Source organism: Cucumis sativus, chromosome 2, assembly GCF_000004075.3.
Source record: "Cucumis sativus cultivar 9930 chromosome 2, Cucumber_9930_V3, whole genome shotgun sequence".
Classification (NCBI taxonomy): Eukaryota; Viridiplantae; Streptophyta; class Magnoliopsida; order Cucurbitales; family Cucurbitaceae; genus Cucumis; species Cucumis sativus.
In genome coordinates, this window is record NC_026656.2 from 17128796 (window position 1) to 17154071 (window position 25276).

Consider the following 25276-nt stretch of genomic DNA (forward strand, 5'->3'; position numbering starts at 1 on the left):
GAAGGCAACGCGGTGAGTGGGCCTCAAAATAGATAACCTCTCTCTCTCCCTATATCTATATTTCTTTGAAAATATTGTTCAATTTTTCTTTTTAAATTGAAAAAATAATAAACACGTTTTCTTCATTCCTTGTTAGCTCTGAGCCATTGACTAATCCAAACCCAAATACACCAACAATTCTAAAACTGCTTCCTTAACCTCCAATTCCATACTAACTATCTAAACCTTTATCCCCCATCCTCATTTGTATACTTATATATAATTCACGCATGGGTGGGTTGAAAAAAGTTGAAGAAGAATCAAACCAAACTTAGATCAATCATAATAGATATAATCTCATACACATACATATTTATATTTCCCATTTTAGGAACGTATCATAATTTTCCTATTATTTAAGACGTTGGGTCATGAAGGGAATGGGCATTGCGAAAAGGGCTGGTGTGGTAGGTCAAAGCCCAAAGTTTTCTTCTTCTTCTTCTTCTTCTTTTTTTAATTAAAATGGAAAAGAAATACCAAAGGGGTCAAACCCTGGTTGGGATCGAGGCACGTAGGGTTGTGCAGAAAGCAGAAAGCGAAGATGATCATCCCAGTGCGTTGCTTCACTTGCGGGAAGGTAAGCTATGGACAACCATATTCAACATTGAGTTAAAGTTTCTTCTCAGAATTCCATTTTCCTGTTTTCTCTATCCTTCTATGTCCCACTGTCTTTGGGTTCTTGCCTACCCACCACCCCCAAAGTTTTCAATTACTCTCAACTCAACTCACCTCTTAGAACCCTTCGGTTTATATTTTTTTTAGGTGATTGGAAACAAGTGGGATCATTACCTTGATCTTCTACAGGCCGATTATTCAGAAGGGCAAGTGAGTGCAACACGTCACTTCATTTACATTTTGATTTCCGTCTTGGTTTCTTACAACATCCAAAAGCATACCTGTTTTACCTTGCCTTTTAGAAGAGATCCTAATGCATTTACTTTTCCCGTATTAGGGATGCACTTGATGCACTGGGTCTGGTTCGCTACTGCTGTAGACGAATGCTCATGACTCATGTTGACCTTATGAAAAGCTTCTTAATTACAATAGTAATCCCTTTTCGCTTTCCTTCTCTTCCTTCATGCACGAGCTGTTTGCCTACTTCAGTTTTTCGCTGCCCTTTCACACATTTATCGCTTTCTGTTTCAGCTCTGGATAAGTCTGATACCAGTTAGGCGGGGGAAAAGTTTTCTGCTTGTTCATGTGCTGTGCTGTGCAGGAGTCAGTATTGGCGTTTACTTAAAGAGAAGATTCAGTGCATGACTCGAGTTGAGCTGTGTCTTGGTGTCCCGCTCTGTTTAATTGCTGATTTTATCAAGGGTTTACTAGCTTGTAGGAATTACATATCAGAACTGTGTACTATCATAATGTTGAAAGATGGTTAGAAAGAAAGGATGTAGTTAGTATGCTGGAAGGATTTCCCTTCTCTTAACTAACTGCCTTTGTGAAATGGTGTTTATACCTGGACTATCGCTAACAAATTAATACAACTATCATCAGATGTTTACACTGCGTCATTTGTTCAGTTCTAATTGCTTATGGTTTTCGGTTTCTCATTGTTGATTAATGGATGTGAAAGTCATTTGACAAAACCATAAGAATGCTTTGTAATCTTCCTAGATGCTTCAAGCACAAAAGTGCCTTAATTTGACCTGCATATTGTCTCCCCTATTCTTTTGACACCGAAATTATTATTTTGAACCTTTTCTTTGATCTGCAATATATTTCACTGGCTGTTTAGAAATATGAAACGAGTTTGTAAAGACCGACTTAGTCTTACAGCCATTTTTTTAGGTTTTGTTGTTCAATTTGATGTTTGACCTGGAAATTATTTCTAGACTACACTTTCAAGGATGTCTTCAGGAAAGACTTCTTTTTTTTTTTCTTTTAAAAAAATAGAAATGAATGGTGGGGATTTGAACTACAACTTGTTGGTCCTTAGGAAATACATACATTAGTTGAGTGAAGTTTTTGTTGGGAAAACTAATATTTTTATGTTTGACGTTCTATATATTGCATGTTTTGGGTCAGTATCATGTTTTGCACATTTGGTACAAGTCAAACTTAGAATAAATGGCAACAGCAAGGGTATAAGTGAAAATTTCTAAAACATGGTAGAACTATTTGAAAATTTCCAAACTTAACATTATGGACTAAAGCATATATTTAGCGAAAAAAATTATCTCACCCAGGATCTGGGCAAGTTCATATTGCCCTTCTGCTCAACATTCAATCAAAATGTTCATAATCCCAAATCCAGTTGACCCACTTCAAAATAACCAAAATGGTGAGATTTGGTGGTGTCCAGACTTCAGAGTTCATTAAGACGTGGATTTAGAGGAAGGGAGAGTGTATAGTCTTGAGATTCAAATTTGACGAGGATGTCCTGGGAACAACAAGAGAGAAGGTACTCCTTTGAAATCGTACGCCTAGCACCTGCTGCTGAGTACTTTAATTTGTCTATTGACTATGAGTGTGAGGAAAGGTTGGGCTTTGAAAGAAACGAGAAAATGCAAGTTACAGTCAAGAATGTGGTGTGGGTCGGATCATATAAAAATCACATCACCATTGGCATTCATTCAGCAATATAATCGAAGATTTCATCTCTAGTCCTTCGGGTCATGAGGTTTTCCAGTTCATTTCTCTGTTATTTCACGTTAACTACTGTCCTACAAAGAAAGTATGTTATACTTTCAGTACTCAATATGTTGATGGTTACTTATTGACCCTTCAAGTTATCCACCTATAGCATATAGCCTATAGCCTATACCTTGCTTTTCCTTTCCATAGTATTAAAAAAGGGAGAAAAAGATCAGCTCCATGCCATTCCTTTTCATATGTATGTTAAATTAGGAGACAACGTGGCATATGAGTGTACACTAAAAACTTTATTTATCGTAAGGCTCACAATTGAATCACCGCATGCATATGATTATGTTTCTGTATGTTACCTAGTGGAGCAGCTACCTTCTCTCTCTCAATATTATTGTGGGCAATTTATTTTGACATAAAATATAATAAATAATGGGATCTACAACATCACTTCAATTTCAATTTCACCTATCAATAATCTATAGTACTGTTGTAATTTGAATGCCACTTGGAATACAGTAGATGAATAATGAGTTATTGGCAGTGACATGAATTTAAAGAGGTTGTTCATTGTTGGGGCCAAAGCAAGGGGTGGAGAGATTTGTCAAAATCAGTCACACCGTTAGGAAAAATATACATATAAATATACCATATATGTGCAATAACCATCCATTCCATTCTGCTACTTTCTTATCTATTTAGAGATGGGTTTTGGATTGCTTGTGCTGTTTTGGCCCTTCACTTGGATATCTGTGGATAATATTTCTTCTTTCCTCTTCTTTCATTTGTTCCCCCTTTTTCTGCTATAAAAAAGCTCACAAATATCTTCTCCTGATCTTTGGCGCTTGTGAGGGCTTTTGATTTGTTCTCTTCTCTGTTTTTTCAGCAATATTTCGTCCTTGGGTTTTCGCTGAATGTACTTAACATTATTCCTGGGTTTTTGACCAAACACTATAGCTAATTTCTAAAAATAGATATACATAAAATAGATAAGTCATAGTATCAGTATGTACCGCCCCAACAGCCACCACTTTCTTCCTTGTTTTCATTGCCAACCCCATGCCTATATCCGGATGGTACTGCTTTTCTCTTTCTTTCACCAATTGTAACGGTTAAAATCTTGGATTTTTCTTTTTTATCATTTCAATTAATTTTGCAGGTCCAGCATCTGATAGAGAGATGCTTGCTGCTTCATATGAGTCGAGATGAGTGCGTGAAGGCATTGGCTGACCATGCAAATATCCGTCCTCTCATTACACTTACAGGTCCGTATATACAAATACTCCTTTTAAACTTTGTGAATCAAATTTTAATTTGTTATTCAATTATCTAAATTAAGCTATTCTGGGGCTTTTTTTTAATTAACCTGCCAGTGTGGAAGGAGCTCCAGAAAGAGAACTCTGACTTCTTCCGAGCATATTTCCATACCATTTCTCCCAATCCATTCCTCGGTATGATCCCTTATCTTATGGTCACTTCAAAATAAAATAATGTCATTTGATTGTGACGGCCTTTGCCTATATGATCATTTCATTTAGTTCCTATTTAGCTTGATTAATTATTCACCTTACACACAAACCTACAGCACTATTTTAAGTACTTCAACTCTTCAGTTTGGTACAAACAAACAAAAAAAAAAAAAAAAATGCAGTTGAATAGGTTTTAATTTTAAGAATCGACATCTATATATTTATTTGTTTAATTAGTTAAATATTTGGGTCCATTTACAGCCAAATTCACGGGGAGTGAGCGGTGCATCATGAGAAGACAATATCTCTACTGGAGGTGATCCATTAAGAATTTGTAATGCTAATATATATGACGACGGCGACGACGATTAATTAATTCGAACCCAGTTGTTTGTAGATCAAGTAAGCTCTTTTATTATTATTCTTAATTTGTTTTGGAATAAAAAAGAAAAAAGAGAGTGTGAATGCTAAATTTAAAGCCTGTTTACACAACGGATTACATTTTTTTATTTACCAAATTGATAAATGGGATACCCTTGAAGTGCAGTCTCCAATACCACCCTCTGATCCCTATGCTATATATATATATATATATAAAGAAATGTTAACAGAAGATCATATTTTCTCATAGCTTTTCAGTTTGGTTGCTGATCTTAAAAGGAGCTAAAATATATTGTTTAATGTTTATCCCGCGGTTGGACTTGGGGAACATTGTTCAATTGGTAAATCAATAGAGCGAGAGGGAGAGGGAGAGGGAGTGAAGCATTTTACGTGGACTGCAAACTTGGGCCCTTTTATTGGCCGCCTGAGAAAAGAAACTCCAGCCCATATATGTGTTTTGAAATGCTGGAGACTACTTAGAAGTAGAAGTAGAAGTACCCCAATGTCAACTACAAATACACACCAACTCAAATATTATAAACTTTTCAATATTTTAATGTCATTTATTTTAGTCTAACTTCAATATGGTACTCAGTGTTTTAAATCACTTCATTTATTACTTTTTATGATACATGCTTCTTTGTTACTCAATTTACTTTAACCCCACTCATGTTTTGTTTTATGTATCTCATTCCATCTTCAACTCTAATACAAACCATTATCCCCAACTTTTTAAATTATGAGTTAAATTTCTAATGTAATCCTCATTTTATTTATTTTTACCATTTTCTATATTTCATACTACTCAACAATTTTTTTCCTTCTGTATTATTTTTATATTCAAGGTTATTTTATATGAATTTAGTCTATTACGTTTTAATGATTACATCTAGGACAATATTTTATTTATGGTTCTAAAATTTTGATATTCTGAAACTTAGATCGTATAGGATGAGTTCTTTTTTTTTTTCTTTTTTTTCTTCAGAAAAGGAAGTTTATCTGTAGTGATGAAGGACAAAACAAAGCAGGCAATTGGACAAAATAAATATATAGTATTGGAAATACCCTATTTTGATCATACTAACATATCAAACCCATTTAATAACCCATGTTATTCTACTATCATATATTTATAGCTATTCATTTTATGATATTTTATTCCCATCGAAAAATAAAGAATTCTAAACCTTTTAGCTTTGGAATGGCGTTTTGCAATAATAATAATGGTAAGCATTGTTAATTAGATATAGGACATTTATTCCGATCCTCTTTAACATAATTGTGAAGTTTTTTAAAATTTTTAAATTTTAAAATGGTTGATAATTAAGGTTGATCAGTTTGGTTATGCATCTCATATAAGACAACAAAACTCAAGGAAAAAAGAATAGTAGTAGAGATAATTATGAGTAGGTAGTAGTTAGAGAAGTTATAAAATCTAAAATATGGTCACAGTAAGCATAATATAAATCACAATATATTATAGGTTGAATCGAAAAGGACGAAATAGAAAAAATGGTGATGAAAGAGTTTTAATGAAAGTTGTTTTGTATGTCGTGATGCCCTTTTAATTATATACACCAAGTTGTCAAGCTTTTTAATTAATGCACTCATTAAATAGAGAGTGCCCATGAATTTATTATTACTTTTTTAAATGGGTAATATAGATCTTCGATACCCTATTAAACAGCATCTTTTTTCAATTTTTCAAACTGGCTTTTCTTATCTCGTCTTAAATATTATTTATGATCAACCAATCTTTTCAAATTTCCTCTCTCTCTAAAAAAGTAATAACAACATTTTTTCTTTTAAAAAATAACAAATTATGTCCTCTAATTAACTTATAATGTATAATACCCTAGTTGAATAACTATTATCATTTATTAAGGAATTACAAACTTTACTTTTCTCTCCCACCTTTATTTTCTTCTTCTCTAATTAATATTGTCTCTAATAATATACACATCTTGTCTTTCAATTCTTCCCTCTCTAAATCATTTCCTTTTGTCTCTACTAAATCTATCTCTAGGGTCAAATATATATATATATATAATTTTATTTTCAAGCTTTAATTTAATTTCTTTCCATTGCTTCTTAGAAAACATCGACCAAAACACACTATGCTTCTAGCACGTCTCTTAATTTACTTTTTACTTCACTGCATCCTCACATTGATATTTAGTTAATACAACAATGGGAATTAATTAGAATCATTAAGTTTATAATTAGAAGACCACATCAACTGTTTTTTTGAGCTATAAAATCATTTTGGTATGGGACTGCATCTCTTATAATCCTTTTAGGGGGAAAAATTAGCAAAAAAAAAAAATTATTTTGGAAAATATTAACAAAATAAAATAAGTATTAATTGTTGTTATTGGATTAATTCTTCGAGTGCCGCCGTTAAGAAGGCTTTTGGAAACCCTTTTCTTCTTCTTCTCTTTATATCGTATTTCTTTCCTTCTTTACCTTTCGATTTTTTTTTTTAAAAAATTTTCAACCAGTTTTATTTATATTTTAAAAATACTAAATTAAGAATTAATGGTTTATAAATAAAATTGTTGATTTGTTTTAATGTAACATTTTCCTTTTTTTTCTTTTCAATTCAATTGTTGTCTTATTCTTTTAATTCTTGTTTCATTTAGGTGATACTTGTAAGCCAAGAAGAATGGAGGAGGATTAGTCAATTATGAGTCAAAAAATAAAGTCGTGACACCAACTATATTTCTATTGGTATGATGTGTTGTGATGGTGTATATATTAAAGTTAACAGTATTGTAGAAATATTAAAGGACTCGTTTTCTTAAAAAAAAAAAAAGAACACATTTGCAAATTTCACCACATATGTGTGTGTGTGTGTGTATATATGATGGGAAATTAAAAGTAGATTTAGTTTGGACATATATATATATATATATATATATATAATCTCTAAGCTTTGTTTCATTGAAAGCTAAAATTCATACAAAAAAATATAAATAAAAAATAGAGAAGAAGAGGGAGGGAAGGATGGAGGGGTAGGGCATTACATGAGTTTTATTATAATATATTAAATGAAAAGAAAAAAGTGATAGAGAAACGAGGGAGGGGAGGGGATCGGGGGGGGGGGTGTTGTTGTCTTTATGTCAGGATGGAATTAATATCTTTCATTGTCGTTGGGCGCAGATCCAAAGCACAGGCAGTAAGGGAGTTTTTCTTTTTTAACTTCTAAGAACCACACTTTGACCTCTGAAATCATAAATATAAAATAACAAGTAAGGATAAAGAAATAAAGGGAAAATTAAAATAAAAAAGGCATTATTGAGCTTTTAAAATTATCTAAAATCTCAATCTCAATCTCAGTGGCATCCGGGCATTCAATTACTGTAAACAATGAGAATAGAACTAATTATTCATAAATTCTGTATTTAAGTCTCATTCCATTTCAAGAAAATCGACTTGGATGTGGTCGTTGGCTTATTACCCCCCCCTACTTTCTATTTTATTTTTTTATTTACCCTTTAATTAAATTCTAAATCATCATAATACACACACACACACACATACACACCACCACCACCACACCAAACATAGTAGGGGACCGGAAATATATACTTGCCAATCCCATATATATTTACTCTCTCAAATTTATTATTCAACATTAATGTTTTGTCTACTCATATATAATATATGATTAATCAATGAAGGTAGCTAATTTTAAATATAATTACCTGATTTAAGTTAATTAATATGACGCTCTCCCTCCTTTGGCTACATTACGTTTTTCTTTCTCAGCATCATATGATCAGCTCCTTCAGCATTGACTGGCGGAAGATGAGCCCACTGCACCTCCCCAACACCAATAACAATCATACAATTTCTTTCCTTCATATTATACATCAAAACTAACTTACGCTTAAATGTAATAATAATATATAACCAAAACTCTCTCTCTCTCTCTCTCTCTCTCATCAATGTTATCATGAATCCAACGACGTAACACACATAAAGCTTACATTTTTTGCAGCTGTCTTGAATGCTTCTTTATGAGCCATCGCTGGATTCTCTGCCTTCAGCCTCCGAATCTCTTCCCTGCATATATACATATATATATATATATATTTAAAACTTTTAAATTTTAATACAAATTATAATGATTTGCATGTGAAACCCCAATTCACACCCTTTCTTAAACTCTCTCTCTCTCTCTCTCTTACGTAATTTGAATTTGAAGTTTAATTAATTATAAATATATATCTTACTTGATGAATTGGTTATAAGCTGATGGGGCTCGCTGTTTCTTCTCCGGGGCTAATTTTCACAGACAATATATTAGAAAATTTTAAAAAAGAAATTTCACATATACAATAATATGAAGAAAAAAAAGAAATTTATAGACATCATGAAAGGGCCAGATTACGCTTGTTAACAACTGGAGTGGGTGGAATAATGATGACGTCATCATCTTCATGATTTTGAATAATGTTATGGTACGAGGTTAGGAGGTCGGACGACGATGATGAATTGCTGAGGCTGTCCAAGCAGTAGTGTTTCTGGACGTTAAACTCTTGACCAAAACCCTCCTTTGGCTGACCAAAAAAGAAAAAAAGAAAAAAAAAAAGAACATTTTGTAATAATAATTTCTAGTTAGGATCAGTTCATGTACTGCTGACAGTGTGATTTCAAAACTAGAAATGTTAAGAGAGAAAAAAGAGAAAAATAGGTATAGATACCAAGTTATGAGAGAGGGAGGTGAGAAGATCAAAAGGGATAAAAGAGGGCTTAGCCATGTTGACAGAGAGAAGACCAGCACAGTTTCCGCATCTTACACTCACCACCATCGACAAGTTGCTGTATGGAACATTTACCTGTGCGTATAGAATAATACTTAACACTACTTGAATATATCTGAGTTATAAATTAAAATCATCATCAAACAAAACCATATAATAATAAGACATACACACACACACACACACATATATATATATTCTCACTAATTTAATTACTACTTAATAAGGCTTGCTGTTTTAATTATATGATATGATCTTAATTACGTACGTACCAATAATATGGTGCTACAAAGACCACATTGCACATAGCGAATCTGTTCAGAGGAATCGGCAAGGAGCTGCTCCACTGTCGACATATCAACACCTCCTTTTAATTTATTTCTAACACAAAACAGATAAAAGAGAGTGATGAATAAGACCTAATTATATATATATATTTGTCTCTCAGGCTCACACCAATTTATATGCAAGTCCAATTTATATATACCTCTTTTTGCTTCCCTTTATTATCAAATATAATATATCATACTTCCCTTTCAATTAATGATTTCCCTTCTGTCGTTTTCTCACACTAAGATTCTTTTATATATGATGTGGTATACTAAAATTATGCACAAATGTGCTTTTTACAAATTTATCTACTTACTTGGTTTAAAGTGCAATGATTAGATACATCATATCTCATTTTATATATTATGGAATGAGAATTTGAACCCGATACCTCTTGTCAGTTGAGCTAACCTCATGTTGGCTATATTAATTTTTTTAATGTTAACTGAAGACTGCACACTGATAATAATAAACTGCCATATTTATTTTTATTTATTTAGAACTTTTTGTTCCATTTGATCATTGACTATTAAAAGGTATATTTTAGATTTATATATTTTGGGCATTATTACAGCTTTCATCACGTCTCTAGGTATATTTGATATTATCACAATTTAAAACTACGTGGGCTTGTTGATATATCAAATGAAAAAAAAGGAATGCAACACTGATCGTTTTTGTAAATTATTTTAAAGAAATTAAAGGAGTAAAAGTAAAAGGAAAAGGAAAATTGAAAGTTTATGATGAATGTTAAGAGACGAAAAGGACTATATTAAAAGTCAAAGTAGCAAAATAAAACAACTTGAAAGTTGAATTAACTTTTGGTAGTGCATCCACAAGGGAAGTAAATGGTTACTATTTTTAACGCAACAAAAGAAAGAAAACCATGCACTTCTCGCCTCTTTTTTTCCCTATAATTTTTCATCTCATTTCCCAACATTTCATTTTAGTAGAATTCAGAACGTACATAAGATTATGTGAGGGTCTCTTAGGCTTAGTTAAAAGTGGCTGGTTAAATGTATATAGATTTACATATTGGGTGGAGCTGGTTGAGGGAAAATGAATTATAATTTAGGTTATCACACTCGGACAGGTTTCAAATGCCTTCTTAATTATCATTAGGAGACACATTCTGACTGTTGTATTCAGCAAACTGCATGATCTATCACTAAAATTAAAGAATTAACACTTATGATTGTGATCAATTCATAAAACATTTTCTACTCATTGGGTAAAAACAAGGTTAAAGTATAAATTCAATTATAAAGTATGTGTATTTGATCTAATTTCATCTTACAAAATTATAAGTTTAGTTTTCAATTCTTAAAGTTTCGTACAAAGTTGAAAATTTTGATTTATTAGGCATAAAGTTTAAACGATCGATTACTTAAAAAAAATTATTAAAAATGTCAAAAACCTATTAGACATGAAACAGGGGCATAATGTATTGAACACTTTTGAAGGTTGTGAATCAAATGAACACTAAGGAATATCTACTGCATCCGTCCATCTCAACAAAATTATATAAGGAAGCACCAAATAATAACATTTCATGAAAATTTGTCACTAGCATTCATTCTCTAAAAGTTATTACATAATATGGGGTATGGGTCTTGAACATTAGGCAGTTGTTGATGCATCATCCTATAAGAACATATGGGTTCTTCGATGGTGCAAACTCCCCTAATCTTCTTTTGGCCAGAGAAAATATCGAGTGCAAGTTTGAAACCAAAAGCTAATTGCTAGGAGAAATATCTAATTTGATAAACGGTAACAGGAATCAGCCTCACCAATTGCTCGAAAAAACATATCAGACATCAGAAACTCAAACCTAGTAAAAAAAAGAAAAAAACCTACCATTGTTGAAGTATCAACAATTGCCCAATGTCAGAGGACATTCCCAAACTTGATTGCCCAAGTCAGCAGTAGATAACTGCAATAAATCTTATTCACAGTATTTTCGCTTATCACTTATCAGTGACATGGAAAATGAAGAACCTAATAATAGTTGCATTGAGGTACAGCTAAACTAATAAGCGGTCCAAGACTAATTTCAAATCCATTATGGATAGGCCAAAAAAGCATAAATAGCAGGGTGCCAGTCCAAAGAATTGAAGATTTTTCAATGACGTAATTAGCACACTGATTCGAGAGTATGAAACTGCATAAAATTTCCAGCAAACAGGCAGTATATGAAAGATGCTTAAAAAATATTTAACCAAAATTGAGCATTGATTTGATTGTTTCCAAATGTAAAACAGTTCATGAAAATGGACCCATTTGACCATTTGTAATCCTAACAATTAATATTATCCCAAAATGATGATCATCATAAATAAAAAAAATCTCTATCAAAATGTAAATATAAAAAAAAAGACCTAATCACCGCCGGGCTTCTGATACACGTATGTCAAACCGCACTTGCCACAGTAATGACGATCAAAATGATTGGCCATAAATGTACCCGCTCCGCATTCAGCGTTAGGGCACTCCTTCCTGAGCCTCTGAACCTTTCCTGAATCGTCGACCTTGTAAAACTGAAGAACAGAGAGCTTGACCTTCTTCTTCTTGTGCTTGATCTTCTTAGGTTTGGTGTAGGTCTTCTTCTTGCGCTTCTTAGCACCACCACGGAGCCTTAAGACAAGATGGAGCGTAGATTCCTTCTGGATGTTGTAGTCGGCAAGTGTTCGACCATCCTCCAGCTGCTTACCGGCGAAGATGAGACGCTGCTGGTCAGGCGGTATTCCTTCCTTGTCCTGAATCTTTGCCTTGACATTATCGATGGTATCAGAACTCTCGACCTCGAGAGTTATGGTCTTCCCGGTAAGCGTTTTCACGAAGATCTGCATAGTGTGGGAGTGGAAGGTTTACGGAGTCGAGGAGAGTAGATTGACAGATTAGGGCTAACAATGGTTGCGAAAGTTTTATATTTGGGAATTAGGTTTGTTGGGCCAACCCAAGGCCCAATATATTCATGAATCAGGGCCCGTTTCACCGCTCATTTTATATACATCAAAACTTTAGGTTAAAGCTTAAAAACCAGAGGTAATAAATTGAAGTATAAGAAAAATCAACAATTAATTATGAGATTTCCAAAAAGTACAGATTGAACTAGTTTGAGACTGATGTTTCTTCTTCTTCTTCTTCTTCTTCTTGTTTTTATTATTATTACTATTATTATTTTGTTTTGGCCACTTGTGAGTTCAAAAGATAAATAAGAAAATTCACATAAATCTATCTGATTGTACAGGTGGGCATGAGAGTGGTAGGCTGTTCAGGTTTGAGTTTAACTAAATTTGTATCACGTGCAAACTTCTAAGCTTATGTTGATTTGTATACGTCTTTTTTTTGAAATTTCGTAAAGAAAAAACAAGAGATACGAAACCAACTCTAATTCATTTAAAAATCTATTTAATTTAGTTGATAACTACATTTTGTTTTGATTTATATTTTTACAAAACCTCGAAAAATAAAAAAGGAAATCTACTTTTAGGATCAGTTTTTATTTAAGCACATTTTAGGGTTAATCATGGTTAAAAAAAGAAAAAAAGAAAAAAAGAAAAAAAGAAAAGTGTATTTGTATTTATTAAAGGCAAGAATTGAGTTTTGGGAAAAGTGGGTACAGGTGGCGGGTAGATTGGGGTTGTGGTGTGGAGAAATTGGAAGTTATTAGACCAATCTCGTGTCATCCCAATCGAAAAAAATATCGATTTGATTCTGCAGCAGGAAGGGAGGGTGTGGACCCAAGAACAGAAGAGTCTTCTCCTTCCACCGGAAGGAAGGAAGGAAGGAAGGAAGTGTGATTTTGTGGAGTTGGAGGTACGGAGATTTTGCTTCTCATCAAATGGTCGTAGGAAGCAAAGAATTTTCCTTTTATTGAACTCTCCGTTTCCTTCCGACGCCTTCCATTTCTAATTGGTACCTACCAATTCTACTTTAGCTCTTTTCTTTTCTATTACTGATTTCATTGCATCCCTTTCCACTCCATTGGACCATTCTAGAGTAACGAATCTGGGAATCTCTCTCTCTCTCTCTATTTTTTTTTTTTAATGAAATGGTTGTCTTGCTTCTTGTTGAATTAGCTAGTTTTAGATGTTGGGATTTTGCATCCTTCTTCCTCTGCTCTTTATTGCATTTCAACTCCTCCTTCTCTCCTTATTTCTTCAATATATTATTGCTGAATACAAACTCATTTCCTCAGAATTTTTCTGCCTAATAATTTTATGTTCCCTCTCTTGCTTTCTTTCCTTTCTCACATTTTTTTTTTTAATTTTCCCATGACTGGACTTCATTTACTTGCTCTTCCTCCTCCTTTGGCCCTCATTTTTTCTTCCATGCTTGCTCATTGGAATCCATCATTCTACTTTCTGCTTTCCCTGCTCTAAAATGTTTTTTTCCTTCTTTTTCATAGACCATTCATTTAACTGATTTACTTCAAATTTAGACTATCTTTTCAGACACAGCTGATTTTTTTTTTTTTTTCGTTTAGTATATTATTATTAACTCGAAATGAGTTTCTTAGCAGGACTATCAGACTCCTGGAAGCCTGTCATGACTACCGATACTAATACTTTAAGCTATTGGCTGAACTGGAGATTTTTTCTATGTGCTTTGTTCCTATCAACTGTTATGATTGTGGCAGCCCTATTAATATGGAAATATGAAGGTTCTAAAAGATCGAAATCTGGTTCGAGAGACGATTCACAAGTTTCAGTTGGGTCATTGTACGAGGATGAACTCTGGCGGACGTGTCTAAAAGAAATACATCCACTTTGCCTCTTAGCTTACAGAATGCTTGCTTTTGCTCTGCTTTTTGGATTGATATTGAGTGAAGCTATTGTTTCAGGAGGCAGGATTTTTTTATTTTATACTCAGTAAGTCATTTATTTTGTATTGTCTCGCACTCTTCTATCACTCTAAACTGAATATTTTGTATTGTTCGTTTAAGTGAGGAGGACAGTAGCTCTTAACTCAATTGGGACCCTGTGAAACTATCTTGTTCTTCCCATTATTCCCATGCTTGTCAAAGCTTGGTAATGATTATAGTTCTGATGGTTCATTTTTGGTTCAAATCTAGAAATATTTACATTGTGGGGCGCTGGAGTTTGTTCAATTAGTAGTCCGATCATTGTATCAGTGCTTGCATCATTGCATAGGATAATTTTCATATTCTTCTTAAAGATCTACTGTTAAGGATTATAAATATTTCCTGATTCGGTTATGTAGCCTTTATATCACTCTTGCCTAGTATAACTTTGTGCCAGATGTGGGAGAAATGCCCCAAACTTGTTAATTATGGCCACTTTCTCATCTAACAGTCATATATTTAGGGAAATTTGCAATCATTGATTTAGATGGTATCTTTCCAAGGTATATCTCGTGTATTGCTAGAGAGAAGTTGTGAATTATGTAGTTTACTACGGATTATCAACCTACCGTTTCAGGTCATGTTTATCTATTAATCATCTTGACAGTGCAGAAAACAAGTTACAAACTACTTTGACAATTTAGGAAATAAAGTTATATCCCAGACTAACATACTTTTTTTGTGCAGGTGGACGTTCACATTGGTCACACTCTACTTTGGGGTATGTTTTATAACTTCAAAAAAACTGCTTGTTTGCCTGCTGATGTGGTTATACTTCGCTCACATTTGGTTGATCCAAAGTAGGATGGTGTATCCATGAATTTTGGTCCTGAGATATGGGGGTGACCCTAACAGGAAAATAGTAATCCAGAGTTTGATATATGTAGCAACATCTAGTTATATATAAAATATTTTTGGCTGTTGAGAACAAGGGTAACCAGGAATACAACCAAACTTACCTAACATTCAATGAATTATTAAAATTCATGGCTTTAGTTTCCCATTATCCGTAAGTTATTAACTAAGCTAAAATATTGCTATCTTGCAGCTTGCAACTTCATTCTCCATTTATGGTTGTTGTAGAAAACGTGATGATAATGGCAGCTCAACCGAGCATACAAGTTTAGATGCAGAGCGAGGCACTTATGTGCCCCCAACTCTTGGTGTGAACAGCCTCGATGTGGATAATTCAGCTAAGAGTTTGAGCTCCCGTGAAGGTTTTCATACTCGCAAAGCTGCTGGTGTGGGGGGATATGCATTTCAAATTATTTTTCAGGTGACTATTTTCCTCCTAAAACTGAGTAGAAACAGCTTTTATGTTGAAAGGTATGGATAGGCTTAGGTTGGCGAAGGCTATTACATGCTATTAGTTAACCTTCCTAGTACATTTTTGAGTTATGTTGTCAATTTTTTAGTGTTATATTTCTCTTAACATCTAGAAAATATCTTGCTCTGTTTTCTTTTCCTAGGTATCCGCAGGTGCTGTGGTGCTTACCGACATAGTATTTTGGTTCATTCTTTATCCATTTATTCTATCTCGAAGTCGTGGGCTAAGTTTTGTAAGTATTTGATTTTCTGCCCCCTCTCTATATGGCTAATATTAAGTCATTTACAATGCTTATTTTAGATTGGGGGGAGATGCATTTTGTTTTGTGTGATTGATGTTGTGATGTATTCATCATTTGGCCACAGTTTATTGTTACCATGCACTCGGTGAATGCTGTTTGTCTTCTTGGAGAAACAATCTTGAATGGTTTGGTAAGTTGGGAAGCTTCAATAGGCTTCTTTTCTTTTGGTATTCCATAGAGTATGGGCAATGATTTAAGATTGGTTTGAACTGCAGCGATATCCGTTCTTTCGGATTGGGTATTTTGTACTGTGGACAGGGATATTCGTCATTTTTCAATGGATTCTCCATGCTTGTGTTTCAATGCCGTAACTTTCTACTCTGCTCTATCACAATTTCTTGCAATGATTTTATATTGAACGTATATGAATAAGATTGTTAAAATTATTTTGGCCCGCTTCATTGTAGGTGGCCTTATCCATTTCTTGACTTGTCACCCCCATCCGCGCCATTATGGTAAAGTTTGAAGTCCCTGGCTTTGACTCCAATGCCTTTGTATTCTTGTTTTCGAATTTTCAGTGGTTATGGACATTCATTTTGCAGGTATGTTGGGGTTGGGTTGATGAATGTACCTTGTTTTGGTGTCTTCGCTCTACTGATCAAAATGAAGCAATCTCTGTTGCCAAAATTGTTCCCGAGGTCTTTTCAGGAGTTGAGCTAACAATCGAATCAGACGATCATCAAACCAGTGGGTTATGAAGCTGTGTTTTCCTGTGATCCCCATCATGTTTGCTTCAAATTATTCAGTGTTGAGAACGTAAATATTACACATATACAGAACATAAAGCATGATGACGCAGGCAGTTGGATGGAAACATTACCCTAACAAAGCTCAAATCTAGGCGGAGGATGCCAGATTCTGTAAGCCTGTTTTCATATTCAATGCTCCTTTGAGATTCTGGCATCTTCCGAATTACTTATTTTCATTTTCTTTTGTTCGAGTCACTTTGATTTTCTCCCAACTGCCCGTATAATTTATTTGAAGCATTTATGGTATGGAATGTACCTCCTGCAATGACTTGTGCATACTTTTTTTCAATTATTTGTTCCAATAAATTTAAAATCTTCTTGTGTTCTAAATTGTAATGTTCACTTTTAATCTTTCACAAAACGTGAACATTAACATTAGTATCCATAACATAATACTTAGAATGTTGACAATTTCTATAAAACCTTGTTAGGCTAATTACAAAATAAAATCAATTTTGTTTAATAAATTATGTTTCGGAACACTAAAATGTGTTTGGTAATGTGGTGTCTCATCTCAAGTAATAGATGAGTACAAATGTTCTGGAAAAGTTTGCGAGTATTAAGTACGTGTTTGTATATTATAAATTTCAAGTAAACTAACATGTACTGTGACTAGTAGACTCAGTTTTAGATATAGAGTAAGCAAACAAAATTGTTACTGAGATCACTTAAAATAACTTCTTTTTTTTTTTTTTACCTATTCAAACAATTAATTTAAACCTAAAATTAATTAAATAAATAATACTAATAATAAAAATGTACTCAAAATAATAATAATAAACAAATAAATGTCCAAGGGATGAGTGTCCTACGTGATTTTTAAACACGTTATTCATTTTGTTATATTTTCTATAAGGAGTGTACATTTAAACATGATAATTATTTATGTTCGATAACAATTTAAAAATTAATATCTGAGTATACGTAACATTTTCTTTTAAAAAGTTGTAAATATATATGGAGTCAATTTTTTACACTTGTGTGGTACTAAAAAAAATTGGTGGTTCTATGTATGTATAAATATTAAAATATTATAAATAGAAAGATTTGATGGGTGACCCTTTTGTTTATTAACCTAATTTGAGTAAGGTAGATGAGTTTACCCGTTATTAAAAGCATATAATTAATTAAGATTCAATAAATTAAAGTAGCACCTCGAAACCTTACCTAAATTTGTTGATTTGTTCCCATAAAAAAAAAAATAATGTACCTAAGTTGGTTGAACTGGTCTTCTTTTTGCTCTCTCATTTTTCTTCTTTTATTAATTAAAGTATTATTTGTTGGAAAATTCACAAAACTCTATTCATAACTATTCTAAAAGAAACCATACATGAAAAAACAAAATCTATCGTAGATTAAAATTACGTAGATGGACTTAGATTGATTCTAATGAAAAATAGAAGGCTAAGGCGACATAGTATGAATTGATTTTATGATTTTCCCTAATTGATCTCTAGAATCATCAAACTAGTTGGTTTCTATTGATGCTCGTGCCCAATATACTAATTAAATAGTTAAATTAATAATTAAAGAATTAGTTGGAAGGATGGTTGTTTTCATATCTAAATTATTGAAGCATCAAAGTTTAGGGGAGAGGTAATTGGTATGCATTTGTTGTTTGAAGTCAAATGTTGAACCTCCAATTCTATTATTTGCACACACACACACAACAAAAAGAAAAAGTCAACAAATTGGGTGTGTGTGTGTGTGGCCATGAATGGAATGGGATGTATTCCAACCAAAATAAATAAATATATAGTCCTCTACCTTATACGCCAACTCCTCCAGAGTTGTCCAAGGCTGTGTGCATCAAATTTTGTAAACACCATCTCCTAAACTTAACTTAGAGTTGTATTTGTAATGCACCCAACTCTTTTCCCAAACACATAGTTTATAGTTTGTGTGTATATATATATAGGTTTCAATTGATTTTATGTCCAACCTCATGAATTCGCTATCAAAAATTGATATAAATAATAACAGAAGGTATGAAAGTGAGAAGGGGGATGGTTTTTAAATTTTAATTGTGATTAAACAAAGGGCATTGAAAAAGCAGGCTGTCAGATTATTGTTTAAAATCTCACAACTTGCCTCCTTCACTATCATTTCATTTTATACACTTTTAAAATCCACCTCATAAAAACATTTTTAAAAAGCTTCGTCAACTGCTCTATTTTGATTTCAATATTTTAACCATTTGTAGGTAAAAATAAAAAATTGGTCGTTGGTACTACAAATACTCCTAAACCTGAATTATGCTAATTTAATTTTAGCAGCATTTTATTTTAATTAAAAAATCTTTTACGTAGTTAATAGTATTGGGAAAATAAAGTGACTGTGTTGGTTAATGGGTGGAATTAATTTTTTAAAAAATGGAGATGAAGTCACAAAAAGACAACCTAAACATCTTCTTCTTCCCTTTTGTTTTATTTGTTTCATTGAAATAAAAATAAAATGCCACGCGTATCACATGGTACACCAACGTGATTCATAATATATCATAAATAATCCATATTTTTTTATGTTTTTTAAGTTTTTATTACACTTTCCTCGTCTATGAATGATTTCTACTCCAAATTTTATCGAATCTGATTATTTGGATATTGAATTTTAAAGTTTGAGTTTTAGTTAGATTAAGTTTTCGAATTATTTTTTATTAATTTAAAATGTATAAATTGTCTACAACACATTCACGTAAAACTCAAGTGTTACATGATATCTATGGTAGACCATTGATCATAATATACCTATAAATTGATTAGGGTGAGTCAACAAATTTATTGAACGTGAGACCCAATCCAACTTTTATAATAAATAGTTTATGTTGTATCTTCAAATTGTTAGATGATTTAAATATAATATTAAATATTTGTAGGTAGGAATGTGGATGGAGAAAGAGAGTCAAAATTGGTAAATGTTGGATAGATAAGGAGGTTATAAAAAGAGTGATTTTGAGTTGAAAGAACATTGATTGTATTTACATTAGAAGGATGGCATTGGATGGTAGTATGGTGGAAACGGAGAGTAGCGGCAAAAACGTCCCACCGGTTGGTTGCCTACTCCTGCCCCCATTGTATTGTATTCTATTGTCCTTGGGATTAAAGCAAATTGAGGTTCCCGCCGTCTGAAGCCAACGAACCAAACTCATATTTTCTTTTTTATTTATCGCTAATTTTCTATATAAAAAAAGAAAGAAAGAAAATTATTTTAAAAACGTCGTGCAGCTATAAATACGAATAGGAAGTTGGTTGGGAAGGCATTTATTTTGTGCAGGCGAACCCAATTCCCCAACTTTCATCCTCCTCCTCCTCCTCCTTCTACTTCTAATCCAAAGGTAACAACTCAAACTACTTCTTTTTGCTTGCATTTCTCTGGAATCATTTTTTCTAGATCTGTCACTGTGACTGCCTCTTTGTTTCCATTATCAAATATGGAATGTTTTTAAACTTTCTCTTTCTTCTACCCACCAAATCTATGTGTCTGATCTGCCTCTCTTCTTTCAATCACTGCAGGCTTTACAAAAATGGCTCGCAAGAAGATCAGAGAATACGACTCTAAGAGATTGTTGAAGGAGCACTTCAAACGGATCTCTGGTAGACAACTCCCCATCCAATCCGCTCAAGTGAGTCCTGCTTCACTCTTCTTATAGATCTCCATATTCTTAACAATTTTCTTCTGCCTCATTACCATTATATTCACCTTCTTCTCTCTTGACGTTTCTTCTTCCCTTACACTCAACACATTCACTGATAATTGTTTTTCTTCCTTTCTTTTTTCCTCTGGACATTACCAAATCTGAAGCCACTTTTGTTCACCCGTTTGAATCCTTGGATATGTTAAAAGAAGTCTGATCTAACGTTGCTTTCCCTGTCTCTGCACCACCACTGACTTGAAATCTCTTTCTATGCCTTCGTTATTGATTTAATGACCATATTTAAAATCTGGCTCAGGTCACTGAATCAACTGATTTCAATGAGCTTGTTGAGAAGGAACCTTGGCTTTCTTCATCAAAATTGGTCGTGAAGCCCGACATGTTGTTTGGAAAGCGTGGCAAAAGTGGTTTAGTCGCCTTAAATCTTGATCTGGCTCAGGTTGCTGCATTTGTGAAAGAGCGCCTTGGGAAAGAGGTGTTGTTTTATTTTCTTTCGTCTTTTGGATCAATCTGCTTTTTATAATTGTTCGTTTTCTCATCATCCCATTCCATTTCCTTCTCTCGCTTATTGATCCTTTTACTATGCTATTATTCTCTTTCATGACCAGGTAACAATGGGTGGATGTAAGGGACCTATCACCACATTTATTGTGGAGCCCTTCATACCGCACAAGGAAGAATACTATCTCAATATTGTCTCAGAGAGACTTGGGTGCAGTATTAGCTTCTCGGAGTGTGGAGGAATTGAAATCGAAGAGAATTGGGATAAGGTATTTTTTCTCTTGATACTATTTGGTGTTTTTAATTAACAATCTGTTAGGTTCAGGAATTACTCTTTGTTTGAATTCTATCACCCCCAAATTTTACTAAGCTTCAATGGAATTCTCTTTTGAATCAGGTTAAAACCATATTTATCCCCACAGGAGTGTCCCTCACTTCAGAAACATGCGCCGAGCTGGTGGCAACCCTTCCTTTGGAGGTAAATTTTCATTGATGAAAATTGCTTTTCCTTTTTAGAGTTTTTTTCTCTGGTGATACCTATCACATAGTTTACACTGACTCAACCAAGAGGTTAGAGGTTCAAAACCTCATCGCCACATATTCTTCAACTAAAAAAAATGTATATTATAGTATTCTTGACTACATAATTTGTGGAAGCCTAAAACTGCTTAAGACCTTACATACACTATATACTTATGAGGCTTTAATTTATCTGAAATGGTTATCTGTCACGGAAAGTCAAGAAACCCTTTGCAAGATCAGATAGTTAACATAAATTTGTTCTTCAATCCAGATCAAAGGAGAAATCGAGGAGTTTATCAAGGCAGTTTATACCCTATTCCAAGGTATGCTATTTTTTTTGGATGTGAACTTAACTGCTAAATTATTGGTAGATTAAAAAACTGAAGTTGTTAGTTTAATATCAATATATTTCAATATCATTATTAGGCTTGTCTGTCTTGTCATCTTGCTAATCATCACTAGACTATAATCCTGAAGTCTAGTAGTCCTAAAAATATATGAAGTTAGGTTCGAGTAAATCTAATTACTTATTTTATTTCGTGAATGGATCAATTAAGTCAATTTTTTGTGAGACAGATCTGGACTTTACTTTCTTGGAAATGAATCCTTTTGCGCTTGTTGATGGGAAGCCCTATCCTTTGGATATGAGGGGTGAACTAGATGATACTGCTGCTTTCAAGAACTTCAAGAAGTATGTCTGACACCCTTGGTTATAAATTGCATTACATCCATTGCTCGCGCATCAAGTACAAGCGTAATAAATTATATTTTCTGATATGTTTTTGCCCTTGTAGGTGGGGAAGTATTGAATTTCCAATGCCATTTGGTAGGGTTATGAGTCCCACTGAGAGCTTTATCCATGGCCTAGATGAAAAGGTAATGAACCTATCTGTAGTTTTTTCTCCATATTTATGATGTCTTCCTTTAACAATTCTTTTCATTAGTCGACTGGTTTGTGTATATTCTTTTATTCTGGAAATTCATGGAAAATGTTTGAATTCGAAAACCCTTTTTGGCGTAGAGCTAATGAATAATGATATTTGAGGGTTTTCTGTTTTCTTACTGCAAGTTGTCTGTATGTTGTCAGTGTTAAGTCTTCCGGACTTGCAATTATGAAAATACGATGGGTTGAATTTTTCTTTTTTAATGAACAAAGGGAATGCTTGGGAAGTTGGAATGGAATCAGGATCACTAGAAATTAGAAGGGTGCTGAAATTCATGTCGAATAGAAGGCAGAACAAAAATAGGATCGTAAAGCGTAAACAAATGGAAAATAGGGTTTAATTGAAAACTATAGGAAGGAAATGAGTTTAGTATTACAATTTAGGCTCAAAACAGTCTATCCAAACCTGAATTTTGGATTTCATTCCAATGAATTCCAATTCCATTGCGGGTGCCCGAACACCCACTAGTCCCTTATTCTTGTATGGTAGTTAATTTTTTAGGGAAAATAGATAGAAAAAAGCAGCCCCAAAAGGGTATTCAGATAAGAAAAGGACTCCAATCAAGGAGAATTAAGACCTAGGGAATAATTAAAAAAAGACTTTGTCACCGAAGAAGCATAAAACCTATTGGGTGACCATATATCATAAGGCCCTCTCTCAACATGTGCAAAATGCATAAAATACCTAAATGCGAGTCCGTTTTCTAAGTATGTTAGTTATTTTATTCAACACGTGCAAATTGTGTTTTTTTTTTCTGAGGTTTGCATGTCCTTGCAAATCCGCTAGTTCAATGCTTATGTGACCATCCTAAACTAATTTCATTCCATTCATTTCATCAGCGAGTTTGCTGAAATTTTACTTCATACTGGATCTAATCTGCTGGAATAAAAATTTGTTATAAACTAATTGAATCAACTATTTTTATTTTCATCTATGCAGACCAGCGCATCTTTGAAATTCACAGTTTTGAACCCCAAGGGACGTATTTGGACCATGGTGGCTGGAGGTGGTGCAAGTGTCATATACGCAGACACGGTAAGCTTTAATTTGTCCACTCCAATACTTGAGTTTCGAGATTCAGCTTTCACTTCTATTATTTTGGTTTATTGATAGAAAAATTCGTTTTGTAAAGGTTGGAGATCTTGGTTATGCCTCTGAGCTCGGAAACTATGCAGAATATAGTGGAGCGCCTAATGAGGAAGAGGTGTTGCAGTATGCCAGAGTTGTTATTGATGTAAGCATTGTTTATTATCAAGTTACATGTGATCAACATAATTATCATATAGAATACAAATCATGAGCATGTCAAGATACTCGAATGTGTAATTGAACATCTTCTATTTATTGGATGTAGAGGATGATACTTTCACTTCTGTTTCCTGTAGTGTGCAACTGCAGATCCCGATGGCCAAAAGAGAGCACTCGTGATTGGAGGAGGAATAGCGAACTTTACTGATGTAGCTGCTACATTTAATGGCATAATTCGGGCCTTGAAGGAGAAGGTAAAGCAATCTCTGTCCAGTTTCAGGTAGTCCATTTTCCCGATATAAAGTATTTTTGTACTGATGGATAGGCACATATTGTTGTTATGACTCAGGAATCAAGGCTAAAAGCGGCTAGGATGAGTATTTATGTGAGGAGAGGAGGCCCCAACTACCAGAGAGGGCTTGCTAAGATGAGGGCAGTTGGTGAAGAACTTGGTGTTCCCATTGAGGTAGAGTGCAGACCAACTATATATTGTTAAAAGGGCTTCATAAAAACTGGTATTGAGAAACCTTGGCTTTGTAATACAGGTCTATGGGCCAGAGGCAACCATGACGGGCATATGCAAGCAAGCAATTGAGTGCATAACTGCAGCTGCATAAATCGGGATACACCATCCGCATCGTTCTTGTCATAGATATCTTATATTATGTGTAGTTTTATTCGCCTTTGACTGATTTGTGGTGATAGTTCGTCAAGTTTTTAATAAAAATCTCTATCTGTGATGTACCTTCGAACAAGGATTTGAGTGAATAATGATAAAGCAGAGGGGATGGTATGAATTGAATGTAGATGCAAGATGGGTGTAACGACTTGGGGCTATTTTGTTTCTTTATCAGTATAAGCTCACTGCTTTTGTTACATTTAAGATGGTAGCTATTCAATCGAGTTCGTCAATTTCTCGACACTCTTTCAACTATATTAATGTACTGGTACTTATCCCTGCTTCCATTCCAAGTGATATTATTTCTATCTTCTACAAGTGTTAATTTTTCCTTTTAAAACAAATCCCTCTTCCTTTTGTCTAGAGACCAAGAATTGTATAATTCACACTAATCACTACTTCTCTTCTTATCCTCCCACTCGGTATCCCTCACCTATGTTTGAGCTTGTGGAAAAGCTGAAGGCCGGGGAGAGCGGGTACCGTCTATTCTACATGCCCATGAATATAAACGGAAATTTTGTTTGTGTGGACAACCCCTAATTTAGAACAATGTAGAGACATCATTGAAGCAAGGCTAAGGAGAATGCCGCTTGGGTTGTCCAAAAAGTGTGGTTCAACTTCGATCGCAGTTGTGAAGATGATTAGATTGAGTTGGAGAACCCCAAGGCCCAAAGGCCATTAATAGTACATGACATGAATGACCCATCCCAAATCAAGTTTCCCACTTCTACGGCCCGCCCGCCCTTCCATTTCTCCCAACCCACCGAACCAACGGGTTTTATTATTGTTTTTCTCTTTCTTTTTAATTATGTGGAGTAAGCTCAACGAACATCTACAACTATTTTTCATAGAAATTTAAGCATGGTCTCCCTAGCAGTAGTATTAGTAAAATGAAATTATTATAAATTT

The 25276-nt window shown here is 33.8% G+C and overlaps 5 protein-coding genes and 1 long non-coding RNA gene across 11 annotated transcripts; 4 read left to right on the forward strand and 2 right to left on the reverse strand.

Moving 5' to 3' along the window:
• The first annotated feature begins 230 nt into the window (after window positions 1-230).
• Window positions 231-1553, forward strand: LOC101210361. Its single transcript, XR_004214762.1, has 4 exons — window positions 231-616; window positions 802-864; window positions 992-1085; window positions 1186-1553. It is a non-coding gene; the product is annotated as an uncharacterized LOC101210361 (long non-coding RNA).
• Window positions 1554-3286: 1733 nt separating this feature from the next.
• LOC101211262 lies at window positions 3287-5111 on the forward strand. Of its 2 annotated transcripts, XR_004214761.1 has the most exons (5): window positions 3287-3704; window positions 3788-3893; window positions 4002-4079; window positions 4359-4499; window positions 4729-5111. XR_004214761.1 is itself a non-coding variant. In XM_004143019.3 (4 exons), exons 1-4 carry the CDS (start codon window positions 3636-3638, stop codon window positions 4415-4417), a joined length of 312 nt encoding a protein of 103 aa, XP_004143067.2. In that variant the 5' UTR covers window positions 3287-3635; the 3' UTR covers window positions 4418-5040. The 2 variants fall into 2 exon arrangements, 1 of the variants encoding a protein (XP_004143067.2); XM_004143019.3 differs by having other exon boundaries at window positions 4359-5040.
• A 2285-nt stretch (window positions 5112-7396) lies between these two features.
• LOC101211011 (axial regulator YABBY 4) lies at window positions 7397-9684 on the reverse strand. Its single transcript, XM_004143018.3, has 7 exons — window positions 9520-9684; window positions 9188-9322; window positions 8875-9043; window positions 8717-8765; window positions 8471-8546; window positions 8186-8297; window positions 7397-7703 (listed from the first exon to the last, which is right to left on the reverse strand). Exons 1-6 carry the CDS (start codon window positions 9601-9603, stop codon window positions 8226-8228), a joined length of 585 nt encoding a protein of 194 aa, XP_004143066.2. The 5' UTR covers window positions 9604-9684; the 3' UTR covers window positions 7397-7703; window positions 8186-8225.
• A 2086-nt stretch (window positions 9685-11770) lies between these two features.
• On the reverse strand, window positions 11771-12490 carry LOC101210110 (ubiquitin-40S ribosomal protein S27a). Its single transcript, XM_004142929.3, has one exon. It carries the CDS (start codon window positions 12424-12426, stop codon window positions 11956-11958), a length of 471 nt encoding a protein of 156 aa, XP_004142977.1. The 5' UTR covers window positions 12427-12490; the 3' UTR covers window positions 11771-11955.
• A 686-nt stretch (window positions 12491-13176) lies between these two features.
• On the forward strand, window positions 13177-17151 carry LOC101209375 (hypothetical protein). Of its 4 annotated transcripts, none has more exons than XM_011651187.2 (9): window positions 13177-13495; window positions 14100-14451; window positions 15132-15165; window positions 15493-15720; window positions 15914-16003; window positions 16137-16202; window positions 16288-16379; window positions 16480-16527; window positions 16615-17151. In XM_011651187.2, the coding sequence occupies exons 2-9, from the start codon at window positions 14129-14131 to the stop codon at window positions 16730-16732; spliced, it is 999 nt and encodes a 332-aa protein (XP_011649489.1). In that variant the 5' UTR covers window positions 13177-13495; window positions 14100-14128; the 3' UTR covers window positions 16733-17151. The 4 variants fall into 4 exon arrangements, with proteins under 4 accessions (XP_011649489.1, XP_004142974.1, XP_031736970.1 ...); XM_004142926.3 differs by having other exon boundaries at window positions 13192-13495; window positions 14103-14451; XM_031881110.1 differs by having other exon boundaries at window positions 13192-13396; window positions 14103-14451.
• Window positions 17152-20001: 2850 nt separating this feature from the next.
• LOC101209126 (ATP-citrate synthase alpha chain protein 1) lies at window positions 20002-24654 on the forward strand. Of its 2 annotated transcripts, none has more exons than XM_004142925.3 (13): window positions 20002-20155; window positions 20334-20443; window positions 20772-20948; window positions 21082-21243; window positions 21372-21452; window positions 21768-21819; window positions 22073-22187; window positions 22291-22372; window positions 23380-23475; window positions 23573-23674; window positions 23826-23942; window positions 24038-24154; window positions 24234-24654. In XM_004142925.3, the coding sequence occupies exons 2-13, from the start codon at window positions 20345-20347 to the stop codon at window positions 24303-24305; spliced, it is 1272 nt and encodes a 423-aa protein (XP_004142973.1). In that variant the 5' UTR covers window positions 20002-20155; window positions 20334-20344; the 3' UTR covers window positions 24306-24654. The 2 variants fall into 2 exon arrangements, with proteins under 2 accessions (XP_004142973.1, XP_031737136.1); XM_031881276.1 differs by lacking the exon at window positions 20002-20155 and adding an exon at window positions 20184-20254.
• The last annotated feature ends 622 nt before the right edge of the window (window positions 24655-25276 follow it).

Excerpts from the sequence above, each read along its gene's own strand:
- LOC101211262 (XM_004143019.3), top strand. The coding sequence starts at position 3,636 with ATGTACCGCCCCAACAGCCACCACTTTCTTCCTTGTTTTCATTGCCAA. Across the intron at positions 3,705-3,787 it reads CCCATGCCTATATCCGGATG|GTCCAGCATCTGATAGAGAG; the intron begins GTACTGCTTTTC and ends TTAATTTTGCAG. Across the intron at positions 4,080-4,358 it reads TTCTCCCAATCCATTCCTCG|CCAAATTCACGGGGAGTGAG; the intron begins GTATGATCCCTT and ends GTCCATTTACAG.
- LOC101211011 (XM_004143018.3), bottom strand. The coding sequence starts at position 9,603 with ATGTCGACAGTGGAGCAGCTCCTTGCCGATTCCTCTGAACAGATTCGC. Across the intron at positions 9,044-9,187 it reads CCTCCCTCTCTCATAACTTG|CCAAAGGAGGGTTTTGGTCA; the intron begins GTATCTATACCT and ends TTTTTTGGTCAG. Across the intron at positions 8,766-8,874 it reads CACTCCAGTTGTTAACAAGC|CCCCGGAGAAGAAACAGCGA; the intron begins GTAATCTGGCCC and ends TGTGAAAATTAG.
- LOC101210110 (XM_004142929.3), bottom strand. The coding sequence starts at position 12,426 with ATGCAGATCTTCGTGAAAACGCTTACCGGGAAGACCATAACTCTCGAG.
- LOC101209375 (XM_031881109.1), top strand. The coding sequence starts at position 14,087 with ATGAGTTTCTTAGCAGGACTATCAGACTCCTGGAAGCCTGTCATGACT. Across the intron at positions 16,004-16,136 it reads GAAGTCGTGGGCTAAGTTTT|TTTATTGTTACCATGCACTC; the intron begins GTAAGTATTTGA and ends ATTTGGCCACAG. Across the intron at positions 16,203-16,287 it reads AAACAATCTTGAATGGTTTG|CGATATCCGTTCTTTCGGAT; the intron begins GTAAGTTGGGAA and ends TTTGAACTGCAG.
- LOC101209126 (XM_004142925.3), top strand. The coding sequence starts at position 20,345 with ATGGCTCGCAAGAAGATCAGAGAATACGACTCTAAGAGATTGTTGAAG. Across the intron at positions 20,444-20,771 it reads TCCCCATCCAATCCGCTCAA|GTCACTGAATCAACTGATTT; the intron begins GTGAGTCCTGCT and ends AATCTGGCTCAG. Across the intron at positions 20,949-21,081 it reads AAGAGCGCCTTGGGAAAGAG|GTAACAATGGGTGGATGTAA; the intron begins GTGTTGTTTTAT and ends TTTCATGACCAG.